A 26061-nucleotide genomic window follows, 5' to 3' on the forward strand; every position below is an offset into this window, starting at 1 on the left:
TTTTAAATATTTATAAAAATAAAAAAACAAAGTCATCGGGGCTGCCATACCATCATTATCATATCATAGACAATTATATTTTTTTTATAATGGTACTTAATTTTAAAGATCGTCGGGAAGTTTGTAAAATTATTATTTATTCCTTTTCCTTCGTTGGGTTTTTCTTTTTAATTTTTAAATTTTTAACTTCAGTTTCTTATTTTCATGTGATATTTTCAAGTGAGCGAGACCTACCTCTACCTCCATATTACATTCCTACATCATATTGATATCTATAAGTTTGTTGCTTCTTGACATCTTTTAAGTTGGGCCGTAACCGTGCACAAATTGTAATGGATCACAGTGGCAAAAGAAGTGGTATCTTTAGGAAAAAAAATTGCCAAGAGCCAGGCCTATGTGGCTTTGAGTAGAGTTCAAAATTTCCAGGGTGTGGCTATCCTCTCGCTCCCATATCCCCCTCTTCTTTCACAGACTTTCAACCCTTCTCTTTCCACACCTAGTAAATGGCAGAACCGATTTTGATGTAAACCATATTATCTAATTATACCTATATGTACACGTCATATCCTGTCGTTTGATGCTCCATTTGGTTTATTTATCTAACCACTGTCACCCCTAAATGTAATAAACGGATGAACCGATTTCGATAAAACACGTTGCTCTTTTATATTTTGATATGCCGCTTGAGTATATTATTTGACCACATTCGATTATTGTTCATTCCCACTTTCACCGCTGTAATCTAATAAATGGATAAACCGAATTGGATAAAAATATAACTAATATTTTTTCCCACATTCCCACTTTTACCTCTATATACCTAGGTATAATAAATGGATGAACCGATTTTGATACACTTTATCTAAGAACCAGCGTCGGAAAATATGCTGCCTAACACGCATCTAATTCGTATGACCTGTTAGCGAGCTACGGTGGCACAAACAGACAAACATAGCGGTCAAACACTTATCACCCATCTTTTTGATGGTTAAAAATGGTTAAAAGGGGTTAAAAATATAATACGACATAATTTAAAGGACATTTTATGTATAAAATTTACCTAGAAGTAAGCATAATTCTAATTTGACCCCTTCCCCCCCTACTACCTCAGCTTACCCCCCCACCCTTGGGGACTATCGATATGATCACCTGGACATTTATAAGGAATAATAACTACTGTAGCGTATAACAGATAACTTACGTTTTATCGTACACTGTATAGTGTACAATAGAATGCCTTTGCAAATGTTCGCCGTGAATACTTAAATGGTCATAACTTTTTTATTTACAAACCGATTAACATGAAATAAACACTTAATGTTAAATGAAGATTACCACAATATATTAGTGAAAACCGCATCTAAATCGGATAAGCCGTTTCTGAGATTAGCGTGCACAAACATACAGACAAACAGACAAAAAAAATTATAACTACAGTTTTGGGTTTGAGATCGATTTAATAATAACCCCTGCTATTTTTTTTTACATATTTTCATTGTACAGACATCACTTTTCTAGAATTTTATTATAATATGTATTGAATATTGATTGACCACGCGCAAGGTTACTAATTTCCACTACATCCTCACGCAAATCGTCAATTTTTATGAACATTGAATCTGTAAATAAAAAAAAAATCAAAAGATAAGTGTACCTAATTTTAATAAAAAGCTACTAACAAATAAAGTTTTATCAAGAACTAAAGTGACCTTCTTTGGGCGTATAATATAGTCTTGTAAAAGTTATACCTACATGATAAAAATAAAATTTCATCATTTTCTTATTTTGTCATAAATTTAACTAATTAAAAACATGAGTCTAACTATATAATTATAATAAACAATAAATATAAAAGCTACAACTTACCTTTTGTGGGAACGCAAGAAGGCGAAAATTAAAAAAAAGCCGAAGATTTTTAAAAATGTAACCAATGAACACAATCACTGTTATCTACTATTACCCAAAGAGAATACAAATACTACGTCTATTACCTATATAACTGTAACTAACATCAAATAATAAACATCTACCCTCACTTATAAAAATTTAGTATATTCACATGAAATATAAGCGCACCTGAAATTTACTCTGGGAAGATATGAATTATTTATTTAACTTTAAAAAAAAAAACAAACTCACCAACATCATAATATTTAAATTATGAATTTCCAAGGAGCGTTAATATTATGTAAATTGATTTAATTTTAATGAAATCTCATAGATGGCGCTGTTTTAAATTTGTCTTCATACTACTAAGATTCATTATACTGTTTCTCTGCTAAAATTACTTAAATGATGTAGTTTTTATAGTGTAAAGGTAGACAATAGCATGGCTTACTCAAAAACAACATTTAAACATGAGTCTTTATATTGTACGCTGTCGTAGTACACGGAATACGTAAGAAAAATAAAGGTTCACAGCTCCTCCCCCGAAGGTGATAGCATGATAATATGTATATAACAGCCTGACCCGACCTGTTAGTAATATTCATGCAAAATTTGAAGTAAATCCGTGCAGTACTTTCTGAGATTAGCCTGGACAAACATACAGACAAACAGACAAACAGACAAACAGACAAAAATTCTAAAAACTATGTTTTTGGCTTCTATATCGATTATAGATCATGGATTATGTATTCTTTTAAAAAAATATTCAATGTACAGTTTTGACTTTCTTACGATTTTATTATATGTATAGACAAAATTTGAAGTAAATCCGTGCAGTACTTTCTGAGATTAGCCTGGACAAACATACAGACAAACAGACAAACAGACAAACAGACAAACAGACAAAAATTCTAAAAACTATGTTTTTGGCTTCTATATCGATTATAGATCATGGATTATGTATTCTTTTAAAAAAATATTCAATGTACAGTTTTGACTTTCTTACGATTTTATTATATGTATAGATGTGAAGTCTTAATTGTTTGACAAGGAAAGAAGAAATAATAGTTTAATTAGCTCTAAACATTAATTTACCTGAATGAACTGGCAAATTAACAAGACAACCAAGAAGGAGGAAAAATAAGCTTTCACAATAAAACTTCGATAGTAATCCAGCTGCTGAATTTTGCAAAGTATTGGACTATCTAAAATTGTTACATTAGTAATTGTCAAAACACTCACAAACTCCCAGTTATTCATAGGTGTCTGAATCATTTTGCCTTTGATCTTATTAATAGAACTATGATTGGCAGGATAGTCAAATTAGTAATATCCTGATACGCATAGATATATTATTTGCATACAAATGAGTAATACCGAATAGCTATTCAAAATACTACTCGTATATTGGTAGAAAATCAAAATAATGCACCTACATAAAAATGCAATCAAATCTTTTAATAAGAGATACATAATTAAGTAAAACTAATTGCTTAGTTATTTTTAAATAGAGCGAAGAACAATCTTATACATTTAAATTATTCCACTTCCCTACTGGAAAAGAAGATAACATCCATGGGGATACATCTTAATTGGTTCATTTAATCTCTGCAAATAACTCACCACCTGCACTGATAGATTGTATTTTTCTAAGCTCGGATTTACTCGGAGAAATCCCAAGAGGCAGAGCTAATAAATGCCTTAGGTTTCCTCCTAACAAGACACGCTTGACCACTAATGGGATAATTACTCTTGAAGCTTATTGCCTCCGTAATGCAAGGCGCAGGGCAGGACGGTGAGGTCCTTTCTAATCAGGCTGAGTACTCGTATAAAATTCACACGTAATCATTGCCTGTGAATAGGGTCGTGTACTTCATTTATCCCTTCTTATGTTCTAATGATAAAGTTCTAGCTTTCAACAGTTTTCACATAGCTTACTTCCGTTTATTTCACGTTTGGGTTCGATTTGGTGTGAGATTAATTTACTTAAGGGAAGAATTAAGGATAATTTTATAGAATCATAGCTTTAAAAGTGTATAGTAATAATCAGAATTAACGATCAATAAATGTCCAATAGTGTATTTTTGCTCTTAAACTTTGTAATGCTTAATGATAAGCTAGTATGTCAACATTTCACTAGCAAACCAAACACATTACCCAGACCAAAATGCTATCAATCCTTTGAACCTCCAAACAATGTATTCGAGATTTTATTACACTATTCTGGATTTAAGTAGATAAAATCCCGTATTATAGCATGACAATGTTTGTACAACGCGGCGTGCTTTCGCATTTTCCAGATACATTTCAGCAATTGTATGACACAATGCTTTTAAAACCTTATCTTTGTGTTAAAATTACTAAAAAGGTCCATGAATTCTATCCGTAGACGTATAAAGGTTTCGTACTCATATTACAAAATAATATATTAGACTCGCCACAATAGGATTATTCCGATAATCCCACGAATCGCAACGTTATGAAATATGTTTGTTTTCATCCAATTATCTCTACAATTGTTATCTGTACATTTATTATCTTTCGTTATTTTCTTTCAATCTCAGTTTGTAGCTTTTGTAAGAGCATAAAACTTGTCTAAATAAAGCTTTTGCTTTTGTTTAGACAAGTTACATCCATTTCATTTGCTGTTCTTAAATTCATTCCATTTTACTCATCGATATGACTCTTTATGACTGTTATTTTTCCAATATTCAAACTATCTCCTAATTTGGATGGATTTTCTACCTCAACTTATGTCGATAAAACAAGGAACAATAGACTTTTATGAAACTACAATAAAATTGTAAAGAAAATGGACTGAAAAATGAAGATCTTCGTAGCAAACAAAACGTTTATCTTACTGCATACATAAGCCGCACTTATTCTATGCTTGAATAAGTATTCTCTGTAACGATCATCTAACTATATAACAAATAAAAATATTTAAATATACAAATGCGAAAGCTAAATCGAAGCTTACGTATTTCCATATTAAATAGCAATTTTCATACGATTTTTTCCGACACATAAAGTTTTGACCTAAGAAGAGTCTAATAGACCGGGAGATACTGACACAAAATTTCGAGTCATTTGTAACAGGATGGCGGTTCTACAGGGGTCTTAGTACGCAATGACAAAAAGAAAAACGATGGCGTGAACGCTGGTACCGGCGGCTTAGTCGCGTGGGTGTTAGTCGAACTCGTCGGAAAATAGCGAAAGTCAAACGATTTGTAACAGTATGGCACTTATTTTTCCTGTAAGTTTGAGGATTAACAAATATAAATACAAAATTTCAAAGATCTAAGTGTTGGAAATCTTTACTTATATAAATTAATAATAAATTAAGTTTTCAAGTATAACAGCACTTTTTCCCCCTACTAGAAGTATGGCAAATATAATAATGGTCACATTTTATCAAATACTCTCCAAAAATCCAAATGCAATACTGGTACAAAAAGTTTGGCGAAATAAAATTTTTTTGCAGATTTTCGGCGGTATGGCGACCATTTGGAAACGTCCGAAAAGTATGGCATGGCGATTTTCGTAAATGGCTGCACGACGATAGTTACCTGTGCAAAAGTTAGCCTGGTACAAATGGTTGAATAATTGTTTTATTTAAATCAACACATTCTCGTCGGTATGGCGGGCTGTAAGTCACACCGGAAAAGTATGGCATGACACTACCGCCTACTACTTTTTTATGGGCTATCGGTAAATTCTAAAAGTTTTGTGTTACAAATCGTTTGACTTTCGCTATTTTTCCGACGAGTTCGACAAACGCCCACGCGACTAAGCCACCGGTACCAGCGTTCACACCATCATTTTTCTTTTTGTCATTGCGTACTAAGACCCCTGTAGAACCGCCATCCTTGTTACAAATGACTCGAAATTTTGTGTCAGTATCTCCCGGTCTATAAGCCTCTAAGCTTCCAAGAAGCGTCATGTTATACTTACATATTTTTTTATCAAAGAGAAATGTGATGTCGAATGTCGATCAACAAATTTTAAAAGAGGTCAATAGTAATAAGGCAAGTAGCAGCTAACAAGCATTAATAATTTCATTACCAAAACTTTTCTCTAATTAGCTATTATTTCGTCACCGTTACCTGCCACATTGACTTAAATATACGAGACATTTAACGTAGCATTTCTTTCTTCTTATTATTTAAATTAAAATTAATTCCATAATTCATTGGATAATTCGGAATTATAGATATTCAATTTGAAAATATTTAAAGTGTGAATAACGTTTTTAAAGGTTTGTTCAACATTATATCTAGCGATCCCAAATCATAAGGGTCAATTTCGAGTACATGTACATTACTGCATAACATATATACTATTGTAGTACACAGTGAATAGTCCCGACTACAGATAAATAATTCAGGTTGCAATTTTGGCGCGCTTTCCCGCTGCGCCTCCGTGACACAGTAACCTAACTTGGAGTCGTGTTCATCGATCAGTTATACATCCGTTTTAAAAACTATGAGTGGAAATACAAATTATAATTTACAATCATTTAAAATCGTCATCTCATTTTAATACATATTTTGTAGAGACAAATATTGGAGAATGATTAAACAGTTTTGAAAGAAGTGTTACATAATTTTCAATCATCAAGCGTCTTTTTGAAAAAAGTAAATAAAATTTGTATCAATAGAACTAAGATAATAATTGGATGGTCGTTGGTTTATCAATTAATGATTATGAATTAATTTTTATCATAGAGCAATACCAAAGCGAATATACTTATGATTAAGTATATTTTTGGTGTGCACTTTTCATATTGTTAGTTATTTCGCTTAACTATATCTCGTATTATATTGCGGAGAAATTCTTAATATACGTATCTAGGCTTCGATTTGACAAGCTTTTATACTAAAATCGTGCAAACAAACCTAGGTAAACTGATTCGTGTTGAATATTGGTACTGTTTTGTGTTTACTAAGTAGGTATATAAAAGAATTAAAAGTCTGACTGAGGACAGAATTTAAAATCTCTTGTATACACAGAAAATATAAAAAAACATCTCCTGATATAATTTAAAATATTCATACTAGTAAAGTCAATATAATATATCGGATGTTTTCGGTCGCGTGTCTGAACTCCGAAGGTCTCCAGTACTTTCCAATTTAATAACTAGATCAATAATATTATATTTTTTGTGAAAGATAGCAAGGGCAAAACTATTGATTTCATACAATCAGAAGATATGTAGGTACATTAAAAAAATGTGAACACAATATTTAACTTTATTTGAACCTTATATAGGAGTGTGACTAGACTAAATTGCCATTGCATCCATAAATATAAAACACTAGCGGTCCGCCCCGGCTTCACCCGTGATACGTAGGTATCCGTTTTCTCTCCATAAGAACAATCCTCGTACCTTCAAGGAATATCATAAAAAAAGAATTATCAAAATCGGTCCAAACGTTCACGCATGATGCCGTGACCAAGGGAAATAGCGATTCATTTTTATATATAGAGATTTCAATGAGGTATCAAAACCATTCTTATAAAATAAATAATTGAAAAGCATTCCCTTGCAGTCACAACTATTTCAGGCGTATTCGCTGCATTGATTTTAGCGGTTATTTTGATAGCAAGCAGCACTTAGTGACACGGAAACTGGTTGCCATTCCACATTCACGTAAAGGATAAACTGCCATGAGGAAGCGATTATGGAAACGAAGGGCAAAAGGTCCCTTTTATATCGAATAATCGCAATACTTTAGATAAATCGTGCTACATTTTATGCTTGAGTGTTTAAATTGTTGTCTTTCATAATGTGCACGTGAATAGAAAGCGTGAATAATGCAATTATGCAAATATTGACGTTAATATTTTTGGTATTGCGTTGTTTAGTTAATATTAATTAGACATGTGTTAATTTTAACATTATTTAATTAAAGTACCATACATTGAACGACCCTTCGTTAATAGTCTGGAGGTTAATAAATTTTCATAATTACTTTAAACAATCAAGATTCGTGGAATAATTATATTTTTTACTGTATAAAAATTTGGATATCAAGGAATTTTCGCTTACAAAGCACATTGATTGTATTTTACACTGAATTTAATAAATTCTTATAGACACCCACAAACAAATTAGCTTAGTGAAGTTACCTACCTAGCTCAAAAGCTTATCTCAACAAGTAAAATTTTAAAATGGCTTGATTTATTTTAAATGTTAATGACTCATAATACCAACATAATGAATATAATATTTTTCGATATCTCTCATACTAATATTACAAAGGAAATATAATTAAGAGCTCGGTGTAATCTAATTATCTAAATGTATATGAACGAGAATATATATGATAATTTATTTCATTACGTGAACAAATGGACAGTGTTCACTATTAGCTCGAAATATCTCCCGTATTTTCATGCATTTTTCAGTTTTATCCATAGACGTTGTTCTGTAGAACCGCGAACACACGTTGCGTATTATTATAGGCCTAGCCGTATTTGGGTCCAATAGATATTTATAAGATGTCATTGTCAGAGTTTCTCAAAATGGAGACCATCCACGCAAAGACCGACGTCCGCGCGGACGGAGTCGCGGGCGGAAGCTAGTAGATCATAAATCTGCGTTAAATACTGTGTTTTTATATTGTGGTTTTACTTAAGATCCACTAAATAGTAAAAAGATTCTTAGAAAAAACATTTAAAATCCACCTACGCTTACCTAGTTATTTTCCCTGAAATGTTTTGATAGAATATTATTATGTAGACTAAATACGCCCATCTCAAAATAATCATTAAATATAACAAATACCCTTAAGAAGTTAGAGCAGACATGGAGCAGACTATATAATATTAATATATATATATATAATATTAAATCGGACAAATAGTTCAAATATTATGAATTGTGTACGACTCTATATGTAAGACAATAAGATTTTTGTGTCGAATGAAAAAGAAGTTCTCTTTAATTCCTTGAATTTTTGATTAGATGAGTCTACTGCATACAATAAATAAAATTGGTTCAAAAGATTGATTGATCGATGTTATTTTATTACTTACTAGCTTTCCGCCCGCGGCTCCGCCCGCTTTGTCTAAAACATAATATATTATATACTAAAACCTTCCTCTTCAATCACTCTATCTATAGACTATAAAAAACCGCATCAAAATCCGTTGCGAAGTTTTAAAGATTTAAGCATACATAGGGACATAGGGACAGAGAAAGCGACTCTGGTTTATACTAGGTATCACATTTTAAACAGTTAGTATCCTAATCCAGGTGGAGAGGTGGTGGAATCCAACAAACCAAAAAAATCATTCAAATCCATTCAGCCGAAAATAACACGAATTTCTTTTATAATTTTTGCTCGAAAGTCATTGAAAATGTCCCAATAGTCGGTTTCTAGATTAGAGTAAATTTAATTAGGTTAGATATTAATCAAAATCTATTTATTCCTCAAATTCAATATTAAGTATTCCAATGCGATTTGAATATTTGAACAGTTAACTAGTAGTTATAATTAAAAGCAACTAAAACCTATCAGTTCTGAGTTGTGGTGTACTAAATTACATATGTGCTATTAATTTTATTGAATGATTGATGCAAACTATACCTAAACAAAATTAATAAAGAGCCTCCTTACAGTAGTGCGCCCTTGAGTCTCTAAAATATTAAGCAAGTTAGTAAGTAGGTATAACTACAGGACTACACTAAATATAACTACAGGAATTTCACATCACAGAATTTACATGCTCTATTTACCGCAAATAATAGTCCCTATTAAATCTCTTAACATTATAACAGGCATATCAAGTATACATGAAATTCTGAACACTGATACAATTTCACATTGTTACAGCTAAGAAACTCTGACATTAAACATTTCAAAGACTAAACTAAACCTTTAGCTATACCAACTAGCTCGTTCTCTTTACATTTCATAATGAAATATCCCAGAAATGTTATGAATAACTACTTAATAATAAACAAATATAAACATGAAAGGTTTGTAACATAATATACTATCTTGTTTATACATAATTGAAAGAATCGTGTAAAAGTCGTCTTATTTCAGCGGCTCTGAGTATATTTTTCTTTAACACGGAAAAGCGGACCTTACAAGACTCTTACTTTAAAGGAATTTCTGTATTAATATGCTAATGATTCTGGTATGCATATTCATACACAAAGAACATCTATACTCTCGCTTCTGGAAGCTAAATACTCTAGCGTATTAACGTTTATATAGAAAGAACACAAGAATCGCTTGAAGCTAAACTGCCTATTCTAAGTTGAACGGTATTCCTTTTTTATATTTTCGTCAATATTTCAAAAGGCATAAATATAGTCCGATGTCATCGCAGTTTATCAAAGATCAGATCGAAATTCGATGACATCCCTTACTGCGAACATATTGCTTCAGATATGCATATTGCATAGGTACCTACAATCCACGTGATTTGCGACTGAACGTAGAACATAAAGCTAATATTAGTATTAAATATTCAAATTTGTTCCTGGACTTTGAATGATAATAGCACACAACGCAATAATGTGAAATTTAAATTTACATGAACACACTTTGCTCAAATATAGACAAGGGTCTTTCAAAGTAAAATGAACCTGTTGTAAGAACAGCTAGTTAATGTTACCCTGCAGAGAAAATATTATGCCAATGTGTTTAAATATAATATACCGGGAGACCTGCCAACGCTTGACTTCAAAGAAAACATAGGAAAAAATTAAGGGAAAAATACATTAATGGCACATTTATAGCGACATCTATCGTTTTGCTGCACATACATTCGTATTAGTTGTAATCACATGTTGTAATAGATGCTTCGAAGAGATGTTACACTGTATGAATGGCATCCTTCTGCAAGTAAATAAAATCTCAGCATTCTTATATCGAATTTTGATCAGACATTTGAAGAATTTTGAACAGACAAAAAATGGTATAGTAATAGAATAATACAAAAACGTACACAGAGATAATATGACTTTCAGTCTTTGAACAGACGCATTATAATTGAATTTCGATTTAAATTTGAACGCTGGTGCAAACTGATTTAATTTAACATCATAAACGTAAATTAATATCATTTTCCGGAAAGGTAAAGCCATAAAAAATCAACTGAAGCAGAGATGGCTTTGAGCCATAAGGCCGCCATTTGTACATTTTGAATGGTTTTGTTGTACTTTTATTTCATAAGACTCTTGTACAATAAAGAGTAAATAAATAAATAAATAAATAAATATGTGGCTTCGTGTTAAAGCTACTTTATATTAAAAAACAAAATACCACATTAAAAAGGGAATTTATTAATTTTTAAATATTCATAAATAGCGCGAACATTCTGGCAATTATCATTCATAGCTTTTAAAACCCATAAGCTTATAAAACTACTCCACCCTGAAAACTAACATCAATATTTCATATTCGTGAACCTGCCGTAATTGGCTGCTATCTTTCCCGTCACGTTCCCTACAATTTGTCTCTATTGTATTGTTGTCGATAAAACCCACATACAATAATTATCTAGTGAAACAACTTCATATTATTGGAAAGTGGGAAATTTCTTAGTATCAGTAGTTTCTCTTATAAAAAGTTTACTCAATATATTTTTTATTATTGAGAAATAAATAAAAACATTAAAAGTTACTATACTTATGCACTATATACTGGTTTAGTTTTCTATATCCTGCAAGTACCTAGACTTCATCATATGTTCATGGATAAGAACCTTATTTATTAATGCAGTAAAATCTACTTAGTTCCAATAATTAACTTGCACACATAGTAACTTTTTAACCAATCCCACAAAAGAGAGACTTAAATTAATTGTATATCGTCAAATAAATCAAATAATATTTTTCACTCAAAGTGCTTTCATTCAATTTGGAATTTAAAATGTAACTCAAAATAGAATTGAATCCATCTCAGTTTGCACGAATGTAAATTGTATCCCAAAAGGGTAGTTTGTAACGAAACGAGAGCCCATTCATCTAAGTTTAAAAAATTTATGATGCAAAGTTTCTGGAACGGCTGCTTTCTTAATAAATAGGACTATAACTTTTAGGTATATTTTAATATATCTTCATCATTGAATGTATAATCATAAAACAGCATAACATAAAGTTGTTCATTACTCTAATAACAAATATTATACAACATACACCAAGCGGAAAAGGAGCAAGGTAACAAAAACATATTAAAAACAGTTTATATTTCCAGTACAAATATATTAAAAATGCTACTGCTAGTCGCCAAGATAAATTTAAAACACCAAAGCACTCTTTATTTGTTTAACACGTTTTGATGAAAAAAGTCAATTTATATTTTATAGCTATCTTAACTAAAGTCCAATGAAAAGTCCATTGTAAAAGGGGTAATAAATTCTAAATTGCGATCTTTAAAAAGAAGGCAAATGAATTGTCTTACTGCTTTCCACAAACCATAATGGATGATTCTCGTAGAGTGTAGAGGTTCTACGAAATCGATTAGTGTAGCTGGATGCTACACGAAATCTAGTTACGTTTCAAAATTGATGCACCGTACAAATTAATCTTAGGGGGAAATGGTAGCTTGAAAACTGCTCACTTGAAATTACGAAGAGGAAGATTTGTGCTAGATAGTCTGTATTCTTTGACTGAATGTTTTAGTATTTTAGTATTCATTCATTGGTGTATTTATAACCTCATAACATGAAACTATGTAGCTTGTTTATTCAGTAAATAAATTATTTTAAATTGGTGGAGCATTGTTCTATAATCAGCTAGTAACTGTGTACATAACGTGGAAAGTATTTTCATGTCAGTCTCTATAAAGATATTTGATAATTATATATAATTTATATTTGATGAATCTATACCTATGCTCTTTTATAAGTTACTGAGATAGTATCCAAACTCAATTTAAAGAAAAGGACAATTTTTCTAAATTTTTTCCAGTATTTAATACTTTCCAAAAACTGATCATGATTTTGAATGATTGCTATATCTAAGTCTTTATTAAATATTGATGTAATCCTTTTCATTCGTTGTCTAAATTTATTTTAAGGGTGTAAAAATGAGTAATAAATAGGATGTTGTGGGCGATGGAGTCACGCTGTCTAGGACCGCTAGAAATCAAACCTTTCTTATGGTTGTTAGAGATATACATATTTATTTTTCATTTTGATAATAAACTTTTATTTCGAGCAAATTGTTAAACAGAGTAATTTTTATTCGTGATAATCGGCAGTCAATCGGCAGATTGATGTTATATAGTTATATATAAAGTTAATAATACCCCAGACAATGCTTTGAACTTGAAATAAACATGAATAGCTCCGTCAAAGGCATCACAAAAGAATACCGTTTTATACCCAAAGCTGGAACAAAGTAACAAAACCAAGCTGTTGCCGATCATAAAGAAATCAGTCGGTTGCCTCATACCTTTTAAACTTAATAAAGAACTCTTTGAAATACATGTATAGTAACAATATCAAAATGTCGACTCAAAACAAGTGTAGCCTTGATCTAGAATCTGTTCACAACCTAGTGTTTGCTCTTAAGTCGAACTTTTTATCGCGAAGATAAAGCGACTTGACTGGCAATTCATTCCAGTGTATCAATCTCACGTTCTGTACTATAAATATTATAAAAGGGCTGCAATGGCTGCAATGCATAAAGCATGTAAGATTTTTGTGTATTGAGATAAAGTTGTATATAGCTTCTTTTATAACAAATTAATTACAGGTGTATGCAATTATTATTCAGTATATACAATATACACTTTGCTGTAAAACATTTAGTATTAAACGTAAACTTAAAAACAATTAGATTTAAGGAACATAACACCATACCAACCAAAACGCTCGCCCCTCCTGAATGTCGCGTGAAAATCACTCGTAAAACGTTAGGTATAAACAATTATTGTGTGCCACTTCTCAATTTCGTACCCGGGCATACATTTACACATTCCAAAAACATGACAAATTAAACAAGTCTATTTTATTTAACAAGTCAAACGTAGCACACCCGCATGTGAAGCGCGAGTTAATGATTCATATGGAACTTTGTAAGGCTCTATTAGCACTACAAAATTTTAATTAGGGTAGTAATTCAACTCGATAGTAATTTATACAGGTTTGGTGTAGTGTGGTAAGAAGTAAAATATAAGAGCAAAAAAAATATCAGAATTTATATTTATTTTAAACGAAACACTTCAGTGGTATCTTCATAACTTAATTTTTTCCTTAGGTGACATTCTAGACGCCATGGTTTCTATATCATGCATAAGTTGGCTAGTGAAGCATTGTGAACACTGTAAAAGTACGTATGTCTTTACGTAAACGCCGTAGTAAAACTATCGTGCTACAATTACAACTAGGTACTATATTTTATATTTATGCTGTACCTATAAGAATTTACTGTTGTTCATAAATAAATAATGTGTTACGAAAAAATGTAATCTCATAAACTTTGAGATTGAAATAAAATTTATCTGATATAAATATATCCAAAACAAAGGAAGTTACACTTCATTATAATAACCCAATTACGTACATATAAATACATTGCCTAATTTCCTCATAATAACAAAAAAACAATGAACAGTTTTAAAATGTTTGTGGCAGCATTTTTTGGGTCGAAACTCCTGACAAAGCAATTTTTTTATTAAATGTTGAATAAAAGTAAGGCAATGGTACAAATTTTGTTTGATATAGATCATAAAAGTAATAGTATGCTAGAGTATATTATATTATTTGACCTAATTAGACTCCACGAAACAAATGAACGTGTAACCAAATTGTAGAAATTGACAATTCAAATTAATAAAAAATATTTATCTATCATTGATAAGATAACATATAAATACATTCTACTTATTTCTGTTCATTCAACAACTTCATAAGTTTGTTAAACACATAATATTACTTGCAAATTCATACTAATTGTTCTTATTTACTTTCAATTTATCTTGGAATATAAAAAAAGAGAAAAATGTTCTTCTATTATACAAACTAATTAAAATATTTTGAAAAAACTTATGTATTAGAACTACAAATCTTTTTCAATTAGATAAATTAAAATACTTAATTTATGTATAATGTTTCTTAAGTCTTGATATGAAACACGCTAATACTGAATAACGTAATATTGTTAAAATGACACAATACATAATTATGATCGAAGAGTTAAATTTTCAGTAACAACATATTGACAATAATATGATCGATGTGTCTTAAGATTTACCTGATATTAAAAGCTTTTAAACCATAAATCAATTTTGCACTAACGCTAATACAAAAATAGTTTGGTAAAAATATGTACTTGTGTTTAAAAAATACTACGAATAATAAATTAATTTTGTCAAAACTAACTAGTCTTAATATATTTTTACATCCCTACTACTCTATAAAAAATATATCTTTACAATTTACGTTACCTCCGTTAGTCCGATTAGATCCACAGCAGAATTAAACAGAAAACAATCGCACTACAATTAACTTTATTCAGTAGAGTTTCACAAAGTTTATTTTACGAAAAGCTGCGAACCGCATCCAAAGGCGGGCGGGACGTCCGAACTTTCAGGCGAACTCCGAACGACTGAAGCCTGAAGAATAAATCTTTGTACAGCGTAGACCTTCAACAATAACACATACATAGTTTTATCAAATTATCAATAGAAATATAAACAATGGTGACAATTACGTATAAATTCTTGGCAAACAACGAATAAACTCTAATCTATGATGCAACATGTGTTCTTTTTCTGCCTACTTATTTATAATTTTGTTATTATTAGAAACTCTTTCATTTCATTGTTTTCAGTAAACACTTCTAAACATTATGCTATAATGTCATAACGACATTTATGATTTGACTTGGATTGTATCTACCAGATTGCCTACCAGCTGATTCTTTTGAAAACGATTTCTCAAATATAAATGCTTATCAAACTTGTAAGTACATTTTATTCTACTGTAATATTTATTTTTTTTCTACTGTAATATTCTTCGGTAATATTTTTATTCGAAAACTCGTAAATTACTTAGTGGAAAGCGAATTTAATCCCACGTTTTGAACATGACGTATTGAAGTGTCGAACACATGACGAATGTATTCTTGAATAAAAAATTAAGGAAGCGACCCAAGAGTGAAATTGAAAACATTAAATGCCTAATTAATATTAGAAATATTACCTCGTATTATGTAAAAGTACAAACAACGTTTACGTTGGTGACTACCATGTTTATATGAAAAACAAAATGTTATTCGTTCCACGCTTGTTCCACGCATATAAAATGAGCTTTTTGGGTTCGGATAGAATGGACAATTGGACATACAATATTTGAATACATATATAACTTGGTATATTTCATGTTACTTTATTTATTTTTAATGCGTGATATGGAGGTAAAGAAATATTATGGGGTCCTCACTTTGTACAAATGTTGGTAGTTACAATTAAGCTTGTTTAGAACTTCATAATATGTTATAGTGGTTTGGGAATAATCTTGAAATACACTATAATTATATTATGAAACGTTAATATTTCTTATCAAATGAAGCTCAGTTTGTAAATACAAAAAAAAGACCGGCCAAGTGCGAGTCGGACTCGCGCACCGAGGGTTCCGTACAAACCTTGTTTCTTTTGATTGCGTTGACATATAAGTTTGATTTTGTTACAGCTTAAAGGTATTATAGACCTGAGTATTTGGTATGAATTTCAATTTAATACCTCTACGCGTTTATGAGGAAATGGGTAGTAAGTTTAAAATTATTAAAAAAAATATATTATGTGATGTAACTAAAAATTTATGGTTTTCGTAATTTTTCCTTTATTTATGCTATAAGACATTGCTTCGTACCAAATTTCAAGATTCTGAGTTCACGGGAAGCACCCTGTAGGTTTTGATTCCCTTGCAAGTGTCGAAAATTTGCGGCATAAACGGCTGTATCTTTTGATTCCGTTGGCTTAGAAGTTTGATTTTTTCACAGCTTCAAGGGTCAGTATACCTGAGTAATTGATATAAATTTCAGCTTCATACCTCCACGCGTTCCTGAGAAAAAGGGTCTTGACAGACGGACGGACGGACGGACGGACAGACGGACAACAAAGTGATCCTATAAGGGTTCCGTTTTTTCCTTTTGAGGTACGGAACCCTAAAAAAAGGATCCAATCGAGAATTTTCCAATAAACTGTGATTATAAAAATGACGCGCAAATTCTCTACTATAAAGTTTACGAACCCATGCTCTATTTTAATTTTATTTTTGAAATGTTTAAAACCTGTTATTAACTATATTTAGAAATATATTATATACCCATACTTGTATAAAATCTAGGTATAATACAAGGTAATTCAAATTACACACTTTTACACAATTACAGTTTATGCTATTTATTAAGTAACTAGGTTACCGCCCGCGGCTTCGCCCGCGCAGTCAAAGAAATATCCGCATAGTTCCCGTTCCCGTGGGATTTCCGGGATTGCGACATTTTCCCGGGATAAAAAGTAGCCTATGTCCTTTCTCGGGTATCAAAATATCTCCATACCAAATTTCATGAAAATTGGTTCAGTAGTTTAGGCGTGATTGAGTAACAGACAGACAGACAGAGTTACTTTCGCATTTATAATATTAGTATGGATAAATGAATAATTAAGTAAGTAATTCTACTGGGAAATAATATTCTTTACAAGATCAGGACAATTTTCATACTACACTTTCTATGTTAATAGAGGAAAATTATACATACCTACCGAAAATGTAAGGTTCTTTTCAAATATATAAATTACAAAACAATTGTAAATAGAAAATAAGTAAATTTGCTGTAAATTCAATTAAAAAAAATTACAAAGTCAGTACCCGAGGATCACAAATATTGGATATGAAGCGTTGAAGCTGTAACAAATACCGTACGTGTTCCTGAATAAATTAAATGTATACTTTTGCTTGGTGTTTTCGGTTTATCAATTGCGATCTAAATATTTTTAGCATTTGTCCATACAATTAAGTCCGGACATAATTATTCTGCATCAAACATGCTTTTGTGCTTTAAAAACAGGATTAGTTAGGACTAAGGAACTTATTATTAGAACAATTTTTGCCCACCTGAAATCAATGAAACCCCTTCAAATAAACGGTTATTTTTATCGAAAGATTTTAAGCTTAAAAATGACAAAAACAAACTAAACTTTTTGAAACAAAATGTGACTCTTATGTTAGTGAACATAATTTTTTTTTTCAGAAACATAAAACACTGAAGATTACTTAATTGTTATGATAAAATATTTTTCTTCACTTACCGTAAAATAGGAGTATGTGCTATGTGTGCAGTTGCTTCGCATTCACTTTGGATTTATTTCAGAGGTAATACTTTTCATTGAAAAAACATCTCAATAATTATATTGTAGAATGGGTCCAGTTCCCACTATTATTATTTATACATGTGTAGTCATATAAATGAAAATTTATTTTATAATCAATAATCTGTATTATTGATTATAAAATTAAAACGAAACCTCTCCTGAAACAGTACAATTTATCTATTTCTTTAAAGAAGCGGAGTCCTTATTAAAAGGTTATTAATGTGTTTTGTCTTTCCTAGGATACTAACATTTTTCCTGTCGTGTTGGCTAGTGACCGCTATATGTTGTGGGCTGACAGTAGCTGTGTGTGCGGGTGTCGCCTACGGCTATAATTATAGTTTAGCCGAATTCATTACACTTACAAGTAAGAAAAATCCCTAATTTGGATAGAATGCTTAAAATTATTTAATTTGGTATAATAAATTCTTAATAATTAATAAACTATATGTACCCTTAACATAGTCATGGGAAAAATTATAGGTATGTAAAATATAAGCAAAATACGATAATTATTAGTTTCGTTAATTGGATCATTATTATTAATATACTCTAACTATATTTATTATTTACACAAATTTATAGGAATACTTTTTCTCTTTTATAATTAAAAAGATACGATATAGTAAAAGCGAAAGTAATGTTTTATTATAATACCTTGTCAGGAGCCGATGTGCGTGTTTACATGCGAAGGGGTCAGTTCTATGACAGACCTGACCTGGTACAGTATAGAAGGAAGATGGGAGATGAGGATGAAGGTAAGAAATAAAAGTACCTAGAAGAAATTCATTCAGAAATAAAATTATGTGGCTTCAAAATATAAAATGCAGTTTCTAGCATAGGCAAGACCTGCTTTTCAAATACCAGAATGTAAAAATAATGTATTACGTAGGTACTTAACGTCTTTTTAATTTAGTTCTTACTTCTTATACATGCTATATTAACTAATCAATAATAGCAGATACCACATTGCATCATTATAGTATGGATAATCCACGGTTTTGATATTTATGGGATGACCCAGAATTTTATATCTTCTTATATTTATAGTAACCTTGATTCAAACTGGCGATTTAGTTTTCAGACTAGAGAATATTTTCCTTATCTATTCGTGGGCAATTGGGAAAAAAATCGTATAACATAATTAATTTTATATAAAACTAGCGGTCCGCCCCGGCTTCGCCTGTGGTACATATTTCGCAATAAAAAGTAGCCTATGTCCTTTCTCGGGTATCAAAATATCTCCATACCAAATTTCATGCAAATTGGTTCAGTAGTTTAGGCGTGATTGAGTAACAGACAGACAGACAGACAGAGTTACTTTCGCATTTATAATATTAGTATGGATTGTGTACAGGTTTCCCCGGGAATTTAACGAATGATTATCAAGAACCATTTTTAAGTAATGACGCGCCACTCTCTGAGCAATGGTCTAAAAATGAGGACACTCGTAAATATGCTGAAAAACTTACAAAATATTCAGATACCAAGAGAATAATGGCCGATTCAGTCGTGCAATATGAGGTGAGAGTATTTATGTATGTTAATATCAATGCTATGCTAATCTTACTATGAGCTGTATTTTTCTCAATAGCTATTGTAAAAAAATTACTATAAAGCTATCAGCCTCTGTTAAAGGAAGCGGTCATTTAACAGAAGCATATACATATATATCACTCAAAACAGCATTTTTGTCTAAAAAAAATATTTTCGTATTTCGAATGATGATCCGAATTAGACTGAAAAGATTAAATTTATAATATTATCATTTTTTTATTTCAGACGCCAAACTATTATAAATTTACTACAGCACCAACACATTACATCTCTATAATACCCAATCCATTATTTTCTACAACGGTGTGGCAAAGCGGCTCTTCGCAGATAATCATGAGGCAATTTGAACCAATCAATGAAATTTTGTCTGAGAAACAGCGTATCAAAGACAGTGAATATCGAAAAAAAGTTCCTTCACAATTAGATACAAATTCTATTGATGAAATTGAAAGACCCACGCAGTCGATATCACCCGATATCCGAATAATAGTTGAAGACAATCCAAAAAGGTTTGTTATTTTTTAATTAAGTACATTCCTTTTGAAATTGCCTTTCTCAATTCTTGGAATGAAAATGAATTGACATCAAGAACGCAATTTTATGATTGTGTTAAGTCTTAATTTTTTTCCTGGTTTCTTTCCTTGATTAAATACTCTTACAAAATGATTATTTACCTCCACCATTGTGTTAATTAAAACTTACTAAGATTGTAACAATTTGTTTAGTGAAGAATACAAATTAAGAGATTGGAGACCATCGCCACGCCCAGTAATACCGGAGTATTTAACGCAAGAAATGGATGAAGATGCTGTAGTTTACAAAGCTGTATAAAGTTTTAATAATACATTTTTACAGTGTTTCATTTATAAAGTTACCTCGTTGTCCCGCTTATGAAGTGGTACTTCTATAAAATATTATACTTAGAATAAACTTCGTTTTTTAGAACAACTATTCTTTCTTCGCATAATGAGGTATTTTTCTTGCGAAGCGCATCTATGGCAAAAATTGTGTAATATTTTGGGCTATAAGGATAACATGACAAAATTACCAGATATGTAACAAAATCTGGTAACGCATATATTGAATACTTCAGCACTTCATACAATATGCTGTTTGAACAGGCCCCGTGGAATAAAACCTTAATTGACTTGGTACCGAATATCAAATGACTACACATGACATAATGCAGGCAATTATAGTCAGGGTAACTTTTATCATAAAAAATCAAATATAATAAATAAGATCATTGCTATTGCAATGAAGATTACATAAATTAAACATTTGTACGGGTGTAGGTCGAAATCATACGCTGTATTTGTATAGATACATAATTGGTTTTAATTACTAATGGCTTCAAAGATTTTTCAGAGATTATAATATCAAGGATAGTTTCCAAACTTTTTCTATAGGTATAATTACTGAACGAATAAGCTCAATTTCTATTGATTACATATAATAATTATTATTCATTTTTGTCATTTTCTTTCGAAGAAGAAGAAATTGAACTAAAAGATTTATCACCGCGATCACTAAAATGAATTTTATGTTTCGGTTGCATATCACTTCCTTCACTCGATTCTCCTTCTTGGCTTGATGTCGAAGACTTTGCCAACATTTTTACTTTTTTCCTTACTTCTCCTCTTTTATCAAATTTATTCTTTTTGGGATTGCTTCCTTTACTTATCTCCCCGCGTTTGTCAAACTTTTTCTTTTTAGGAGCAAATTCGTTATTGTTTCCATTACCATTGTATTCTTGATATTCAACACTTCTTGATAGTTGTACTTCAGTATTTATGTCGTCCCACTTTTCCCGGGAAACATTTTCAGATAATTTTGTTGGCCTCTTATTGCCTTTGAAGAATTGCAATGTGTGATCAATTAATACTTTTGGAATTTCATTTATCAAGTGTCCGCTTATTAACGAGTTCGCATTGGTTCTTTCTTGAACATTTCCTTTGAAACCAATTATTGATAATTCAAGTGACCTAAAAATTTATGATTTACTTACAATTTTTTTCGTAGGTCATAAGAAAAAAATATTTACAACAAAATTACTCTTACCTCCAATCGACGAAATCGCATACATTCACATCCTTCTCTATATCTATTTCAATGTTAACATTAACGTCGTAAAGTTCAGCAAAAAAGTCATGATCAGTTGAAATGGTATCATTTTTGAAGCCTATTATTCCACGTACCTACCATAAAAGGAAAAAAATCGATTTTCATATTAACCAAAATATTAAGTTCAACAAAATTCTGTAGACAGTAGTTATTATTCTCTCAGACAGCCTGCGTGCTCAAATAAAAGTTCGCCTGCAACTAAACCCTTTATATTATTTCTTGGAAATTTTATTCAATTTTAACCTGTGTATTTATTATTATAATTGGTAACACATAAATAACGTTGTGTTACCAAAAATATTTGAACCATGTTAATTTTTTTCTAAAAGAAGATTGTACTTTGATCAACTTTATTAAAAAGGCTGAGTATTACTAACATAATTTATCTTAGAAATTATAATAATTATTCTGTTTGATAGTCTTTTACCTGTAGGTAGTTATAACATATTGCTTCACCGATTTTTTTCGATTGCAACTTGTATGGTCCCCCGCTATGTGACGAATAAACGGTATCCAAGCCATATAAGTAAATGTCTTTTAGTGACACACTGGTTTTACATGGTTTTTCTTCACACTGAAAAGGTGATTTCACTATGCATGTTGTATAATGCGTATTTTGAAGAAGTCTACTAAGGTTTCAAAGATTATTTTTAAGAACTGATCCATACTAATATTATAAAGCTGAAGAGTTTGTTTGTTTGAACGCGCTAATATCAGGAACTACTGATCCGATTTGAAAAATTATTTCGGTGTTAGATAGCCCATTTATCGGGGAAGGTTTATAGGCTATATCATCACGCTAAGACCAACAGAGGCGGAGCAACGAGGGTGAAACCGCGGAGTGCAGCTGATTTTGATAAATAGATAAGTGTTAATTAATATTTACCACATTCCACGTAACAGAAAAAGATTTCATCAGGATCGCACCTTGATTTATTCGTACAGTATTTTTGTTTAAAGCCCTTATATTGCTGATGAAATATTTCGACGTTTCTTTAAATAGCTTTGTTTGATACTGCCTTTAACACAAAAAGTATATTTATAGCACAAATGACTATTAATAAAAACCAACACACAGAGATATAAGTCATATCAAGAAAAAGAGTCTTAAGAGTTGTATACGCAAATAAAAAATGAGTGTCAGTTTTGGAAATATTATTTACTGTTGTACATTATAATGGATATTCCATTTCCTCCAATTATTTCCATTTCCTCTGGACCACGTGAAAAAATCCTGCACTTTAGAATTATGTACTACTTTTAAATATTTTTATTATTTCATATGTTAATTCTCATCTTACCGATATTCCGCCAATTTATCGACAAATATATTAGATGTATTGACGTAGGTGAGAAGACTAGCTTGAAGTTTAGGCAACAATTCCTCCCGAATTGGTTTCGAAATTAATTTTTCAAGGACTCTACCTGAATAAAACAATTTGACTTTATGAATAAAACTCGTAAACGTAAATTACAAAGTCCTTAACAAATTTTATACAACTATCCAATAAAAAATGTTAAGAAAGTAATAATTACTTTGGTGATTATTAAAATACGGTGCTGTGACAGGCGCTAAACCCATACCCAGAGAAGATATCTGAAAACGAAAAAATATTATTTTAGTAAAAATTTCATACATCATTAGAAAATACTTTGTAAATAATAAAATATGGAATATATTTGTATCTATAATCTGATTACCTTTTAATGATATTTATTTTTCTGTAGTGCTCGCACAAATAAAATAATATAATAAAATACAATATCTCAATGGAAAAATAGCGTCTTACAAGTTACAACCACCCATTCGCTGTAAAGTTTAATTAATTTATCTCATAAACAACATGTTATCTCTAGAAGGTTCTATCTACCTCAACAGAGAATTTACAGTCAGAGACTGTAAAAGTGTTATGTCCCAAGTCGACTGATTGGCCACTTAGCTTCGTGATAGCGTACCCAGACAGGGTACAATCTTCTGCTGTTATGCTGAAATACGCAAATTTTTGCAAACTTGGTTGAAAGTCATTTTTCTGGCGACGTAAATAAAAATATGCTGCTTTAACTGAACACTTTAAATATAATTTGAATACATAAACTATATTGATGTTTATGAAAAACCATTTCTTTTAAAAGAGGGTATTTCTACCAAAAATATAGGGCAAGAAACTTGTTATTTACTACGTTAAAAATCACATTATCCAAACAGTAAAATTCACAGCGACTGCTATTTACACTAGACCATTCCAAAAAACTTACGCCAAAGGCCCAACATAATGCACGTCTTGGAACGAAAACGGAGAATGATCACTTAGATTCCTCCCATTTACCACTACATCGGAATAATTCCGGAACAGTATGTACTGTGTGTACACAAACATCTTGCTGAGCCCCGTCTCTATTCGCAGAGCATTTGACGCGAGAGCCATCGTCACTTCTGGGGATGTGAAGTGTGGTAGCTCGCCTAAGAACATGTCTTGGCATAGTCTACAATAAATTGCTTTTTCTTTATTTATTTAATACTAGTGGTCCGCCCCGGCTTCGCCCGTGGTCCATATTTCGCAATAAAAGGTAGCCTATGTCCTTTCTCGGGTATCAAAATATCTCCATACCAAATTTCATGCATATTGGTTCAGTAGTTTAGGCGTGATTGAGTAACAGACAGACAGCATTTATAATATTAGTATGGATTAACAGAGCCGTCACATCTTATCTTATCTTTTAACAATAGGACTTTACACTAGAAGGACCCACTGCATTATAAAGAAATACTATTTCTTGAATGTGTCGGCATTTATGCCGTTATACAATAAAATAATTAGTAATGAACATTTCATCCCTCTTATCATATTTAAATAAAATTATCTAATAATAAATACAAACTTGGATTGGAATAACAGTGATTGGTTTTAAAATAAGCGCCAAATCCCAAGAGACTTAGAAGAAAATAATGATGTCGCGTCGGAATTAAAAATAACCTCACTGTACCGTAAACACCCGTAAAGATTGAATAAAACATTGTACGAAATGGAATATGAATGAAACGATACAAGAGAAACAAACGATACAATAGCAATAGTACAAATGGGATAATATAATATTCAAACACGACGCATATAACTTACACTCCTACTACATTGTCGTGAACATAGAACCCATTTGCTATTCTGTGCGAGTCTACCGACTTTCTGATGTACACATTCATCCCTTTATATCCATAGTTATCCCTCAGAGCCTGAAATTGAAAATTCAGATAATAGATTCAACTTTCTCAAAGGATCTTGAATTTGAATGGGGCTAATAAAGATTGTTTATAGCATAAACTGCATCTTTGATAGTATTTAATGTAGTGGTTCAAAAACTTATAACTATATTATAGTTATTCTTGTCATTCTTAGAATAACTTTCTAGAATAACCGACTTTCTTATGACCAAATTAATCGGTTGATTCTTTCTATCTTTCTTAATGAATTTCTAAGACTCATATATAGACTAAGTAGAATATAATTACTTACTAATCTTATGGCACTTTCGTATGATTTCCTATTTTTCTGCCATTCTTGTTGAAAATTAGTAAAAGTTTCTGCAAAAAAAAAAACAAAATTATGTTTTTGTCAATTAAATTAATTAAATGAAAATAGTTTTTTCTTTACCGCTCTTAAAATAATCATTGACAGTCTTATCAATTTTAAACGAATTCGTTTTAAAAATTGTCAAGAGTAGATAAAATAAATAGAAATAAAACATTTCAAACGTTTCGTTCAAACATTTCAATAAAGCATTTCGCGTTCAGAATGAAGAAATAAAAGATTTACGGCATTTCAAAATTAATTGAAAGCGAACATTTAACTTGATAAAGTTTTCTTGATAGTTACCTAAACCTAACTATAAGTCAATTTTAAACCAACATCCACTACCTACCATATAATTGGATTCCTGAATATTGGTAATCAAATGAAAACACACACTTAGCCGTATTATGTGATGTAGGGTTACGGAATAACTAAAAGCTGGCTCTTGTTTACAATTCGTACAATATTATATTACATTGAAATAAATTTTATTCGTACAGTACTGATTCAAAACGTTTAGATTTATAAAGTGCGGGCTACATCTCATTTACATGTGGATGCCTATATTATGGAGAATAAAAACT

The 26061-nt window shown here is 31.0% G+C and overlaps 2 protein-coding genes across 2 annotated transcripts; one reads left to right on the forward strand and one right to left on the reverse strand.

Annotated features, from left to right (window-relative positions):
* Positions 1 to 18181: 18181 nt before the first annotated feature.
* LOC149903541 (uncharacterized) lies at positions 18182 to 20615 on the forward strand. Its single transcript, XM_090108528.1, has 7 exons — positions 18182 to 18231; positions 18470 to 18594; positions 18893 to 18985; positions 19585 to 19739; positions 20010 to 20163; positions 20209 to 20293; positions 20510 to 20615. Exons 1-7 carry the CDS (start codon positions 18182 to 18184, stop codon positions 20613 to 20615), a joined length of 768 nt encoding a protein of 255 aa, XP_089964654.1.
* Positions 20616 to 21246: 631 nt separating this feature from the next.
* Positions 21247 to 25652, reverse strand: LOC149903542 (uncharacterized). Its single transcript, XM_090108585.1, has 11 exons — positions 25559 to 25652; positions 25421 to 25488; positions 25031 to 25140; positions 24165 to 24392; positions 23780 to 23894; positions 23445 to 23505; positions 23210 to 23333; positions 22795 to 22927; positions 22336 to 22482; positions 21846 to 21982; positions 21247 to 21769 (listed from the first exon to the last, which is right to left on the reverse strand). Exons 1-11 carry the CDS (start codon positions 25650 to 25652, stop codon positions 21247 to 21249), a joined length of 1740 nt encoding a protein of 579 aa, XP_089964711.1.
* Between the last annotated feature and the right edge of the window lie 409 nt (positions 25653 to 26061).

This window comes from Colias eurytheme, chromosome 13 (assembly GCF_061535395.1).
Source record: "Colias eurytheme isolate Ceu_HAF_F1 chromosome 13, ilColEury1 Martin Lab GWU primary, whole genome shotgun sequence".
Classification (NCBI taxonomy): Eukaryota; Metazoa; Arthropoda; class Insecta; order Lepidoptera; family Pieridae; genus Colias; species Colias eurytheme.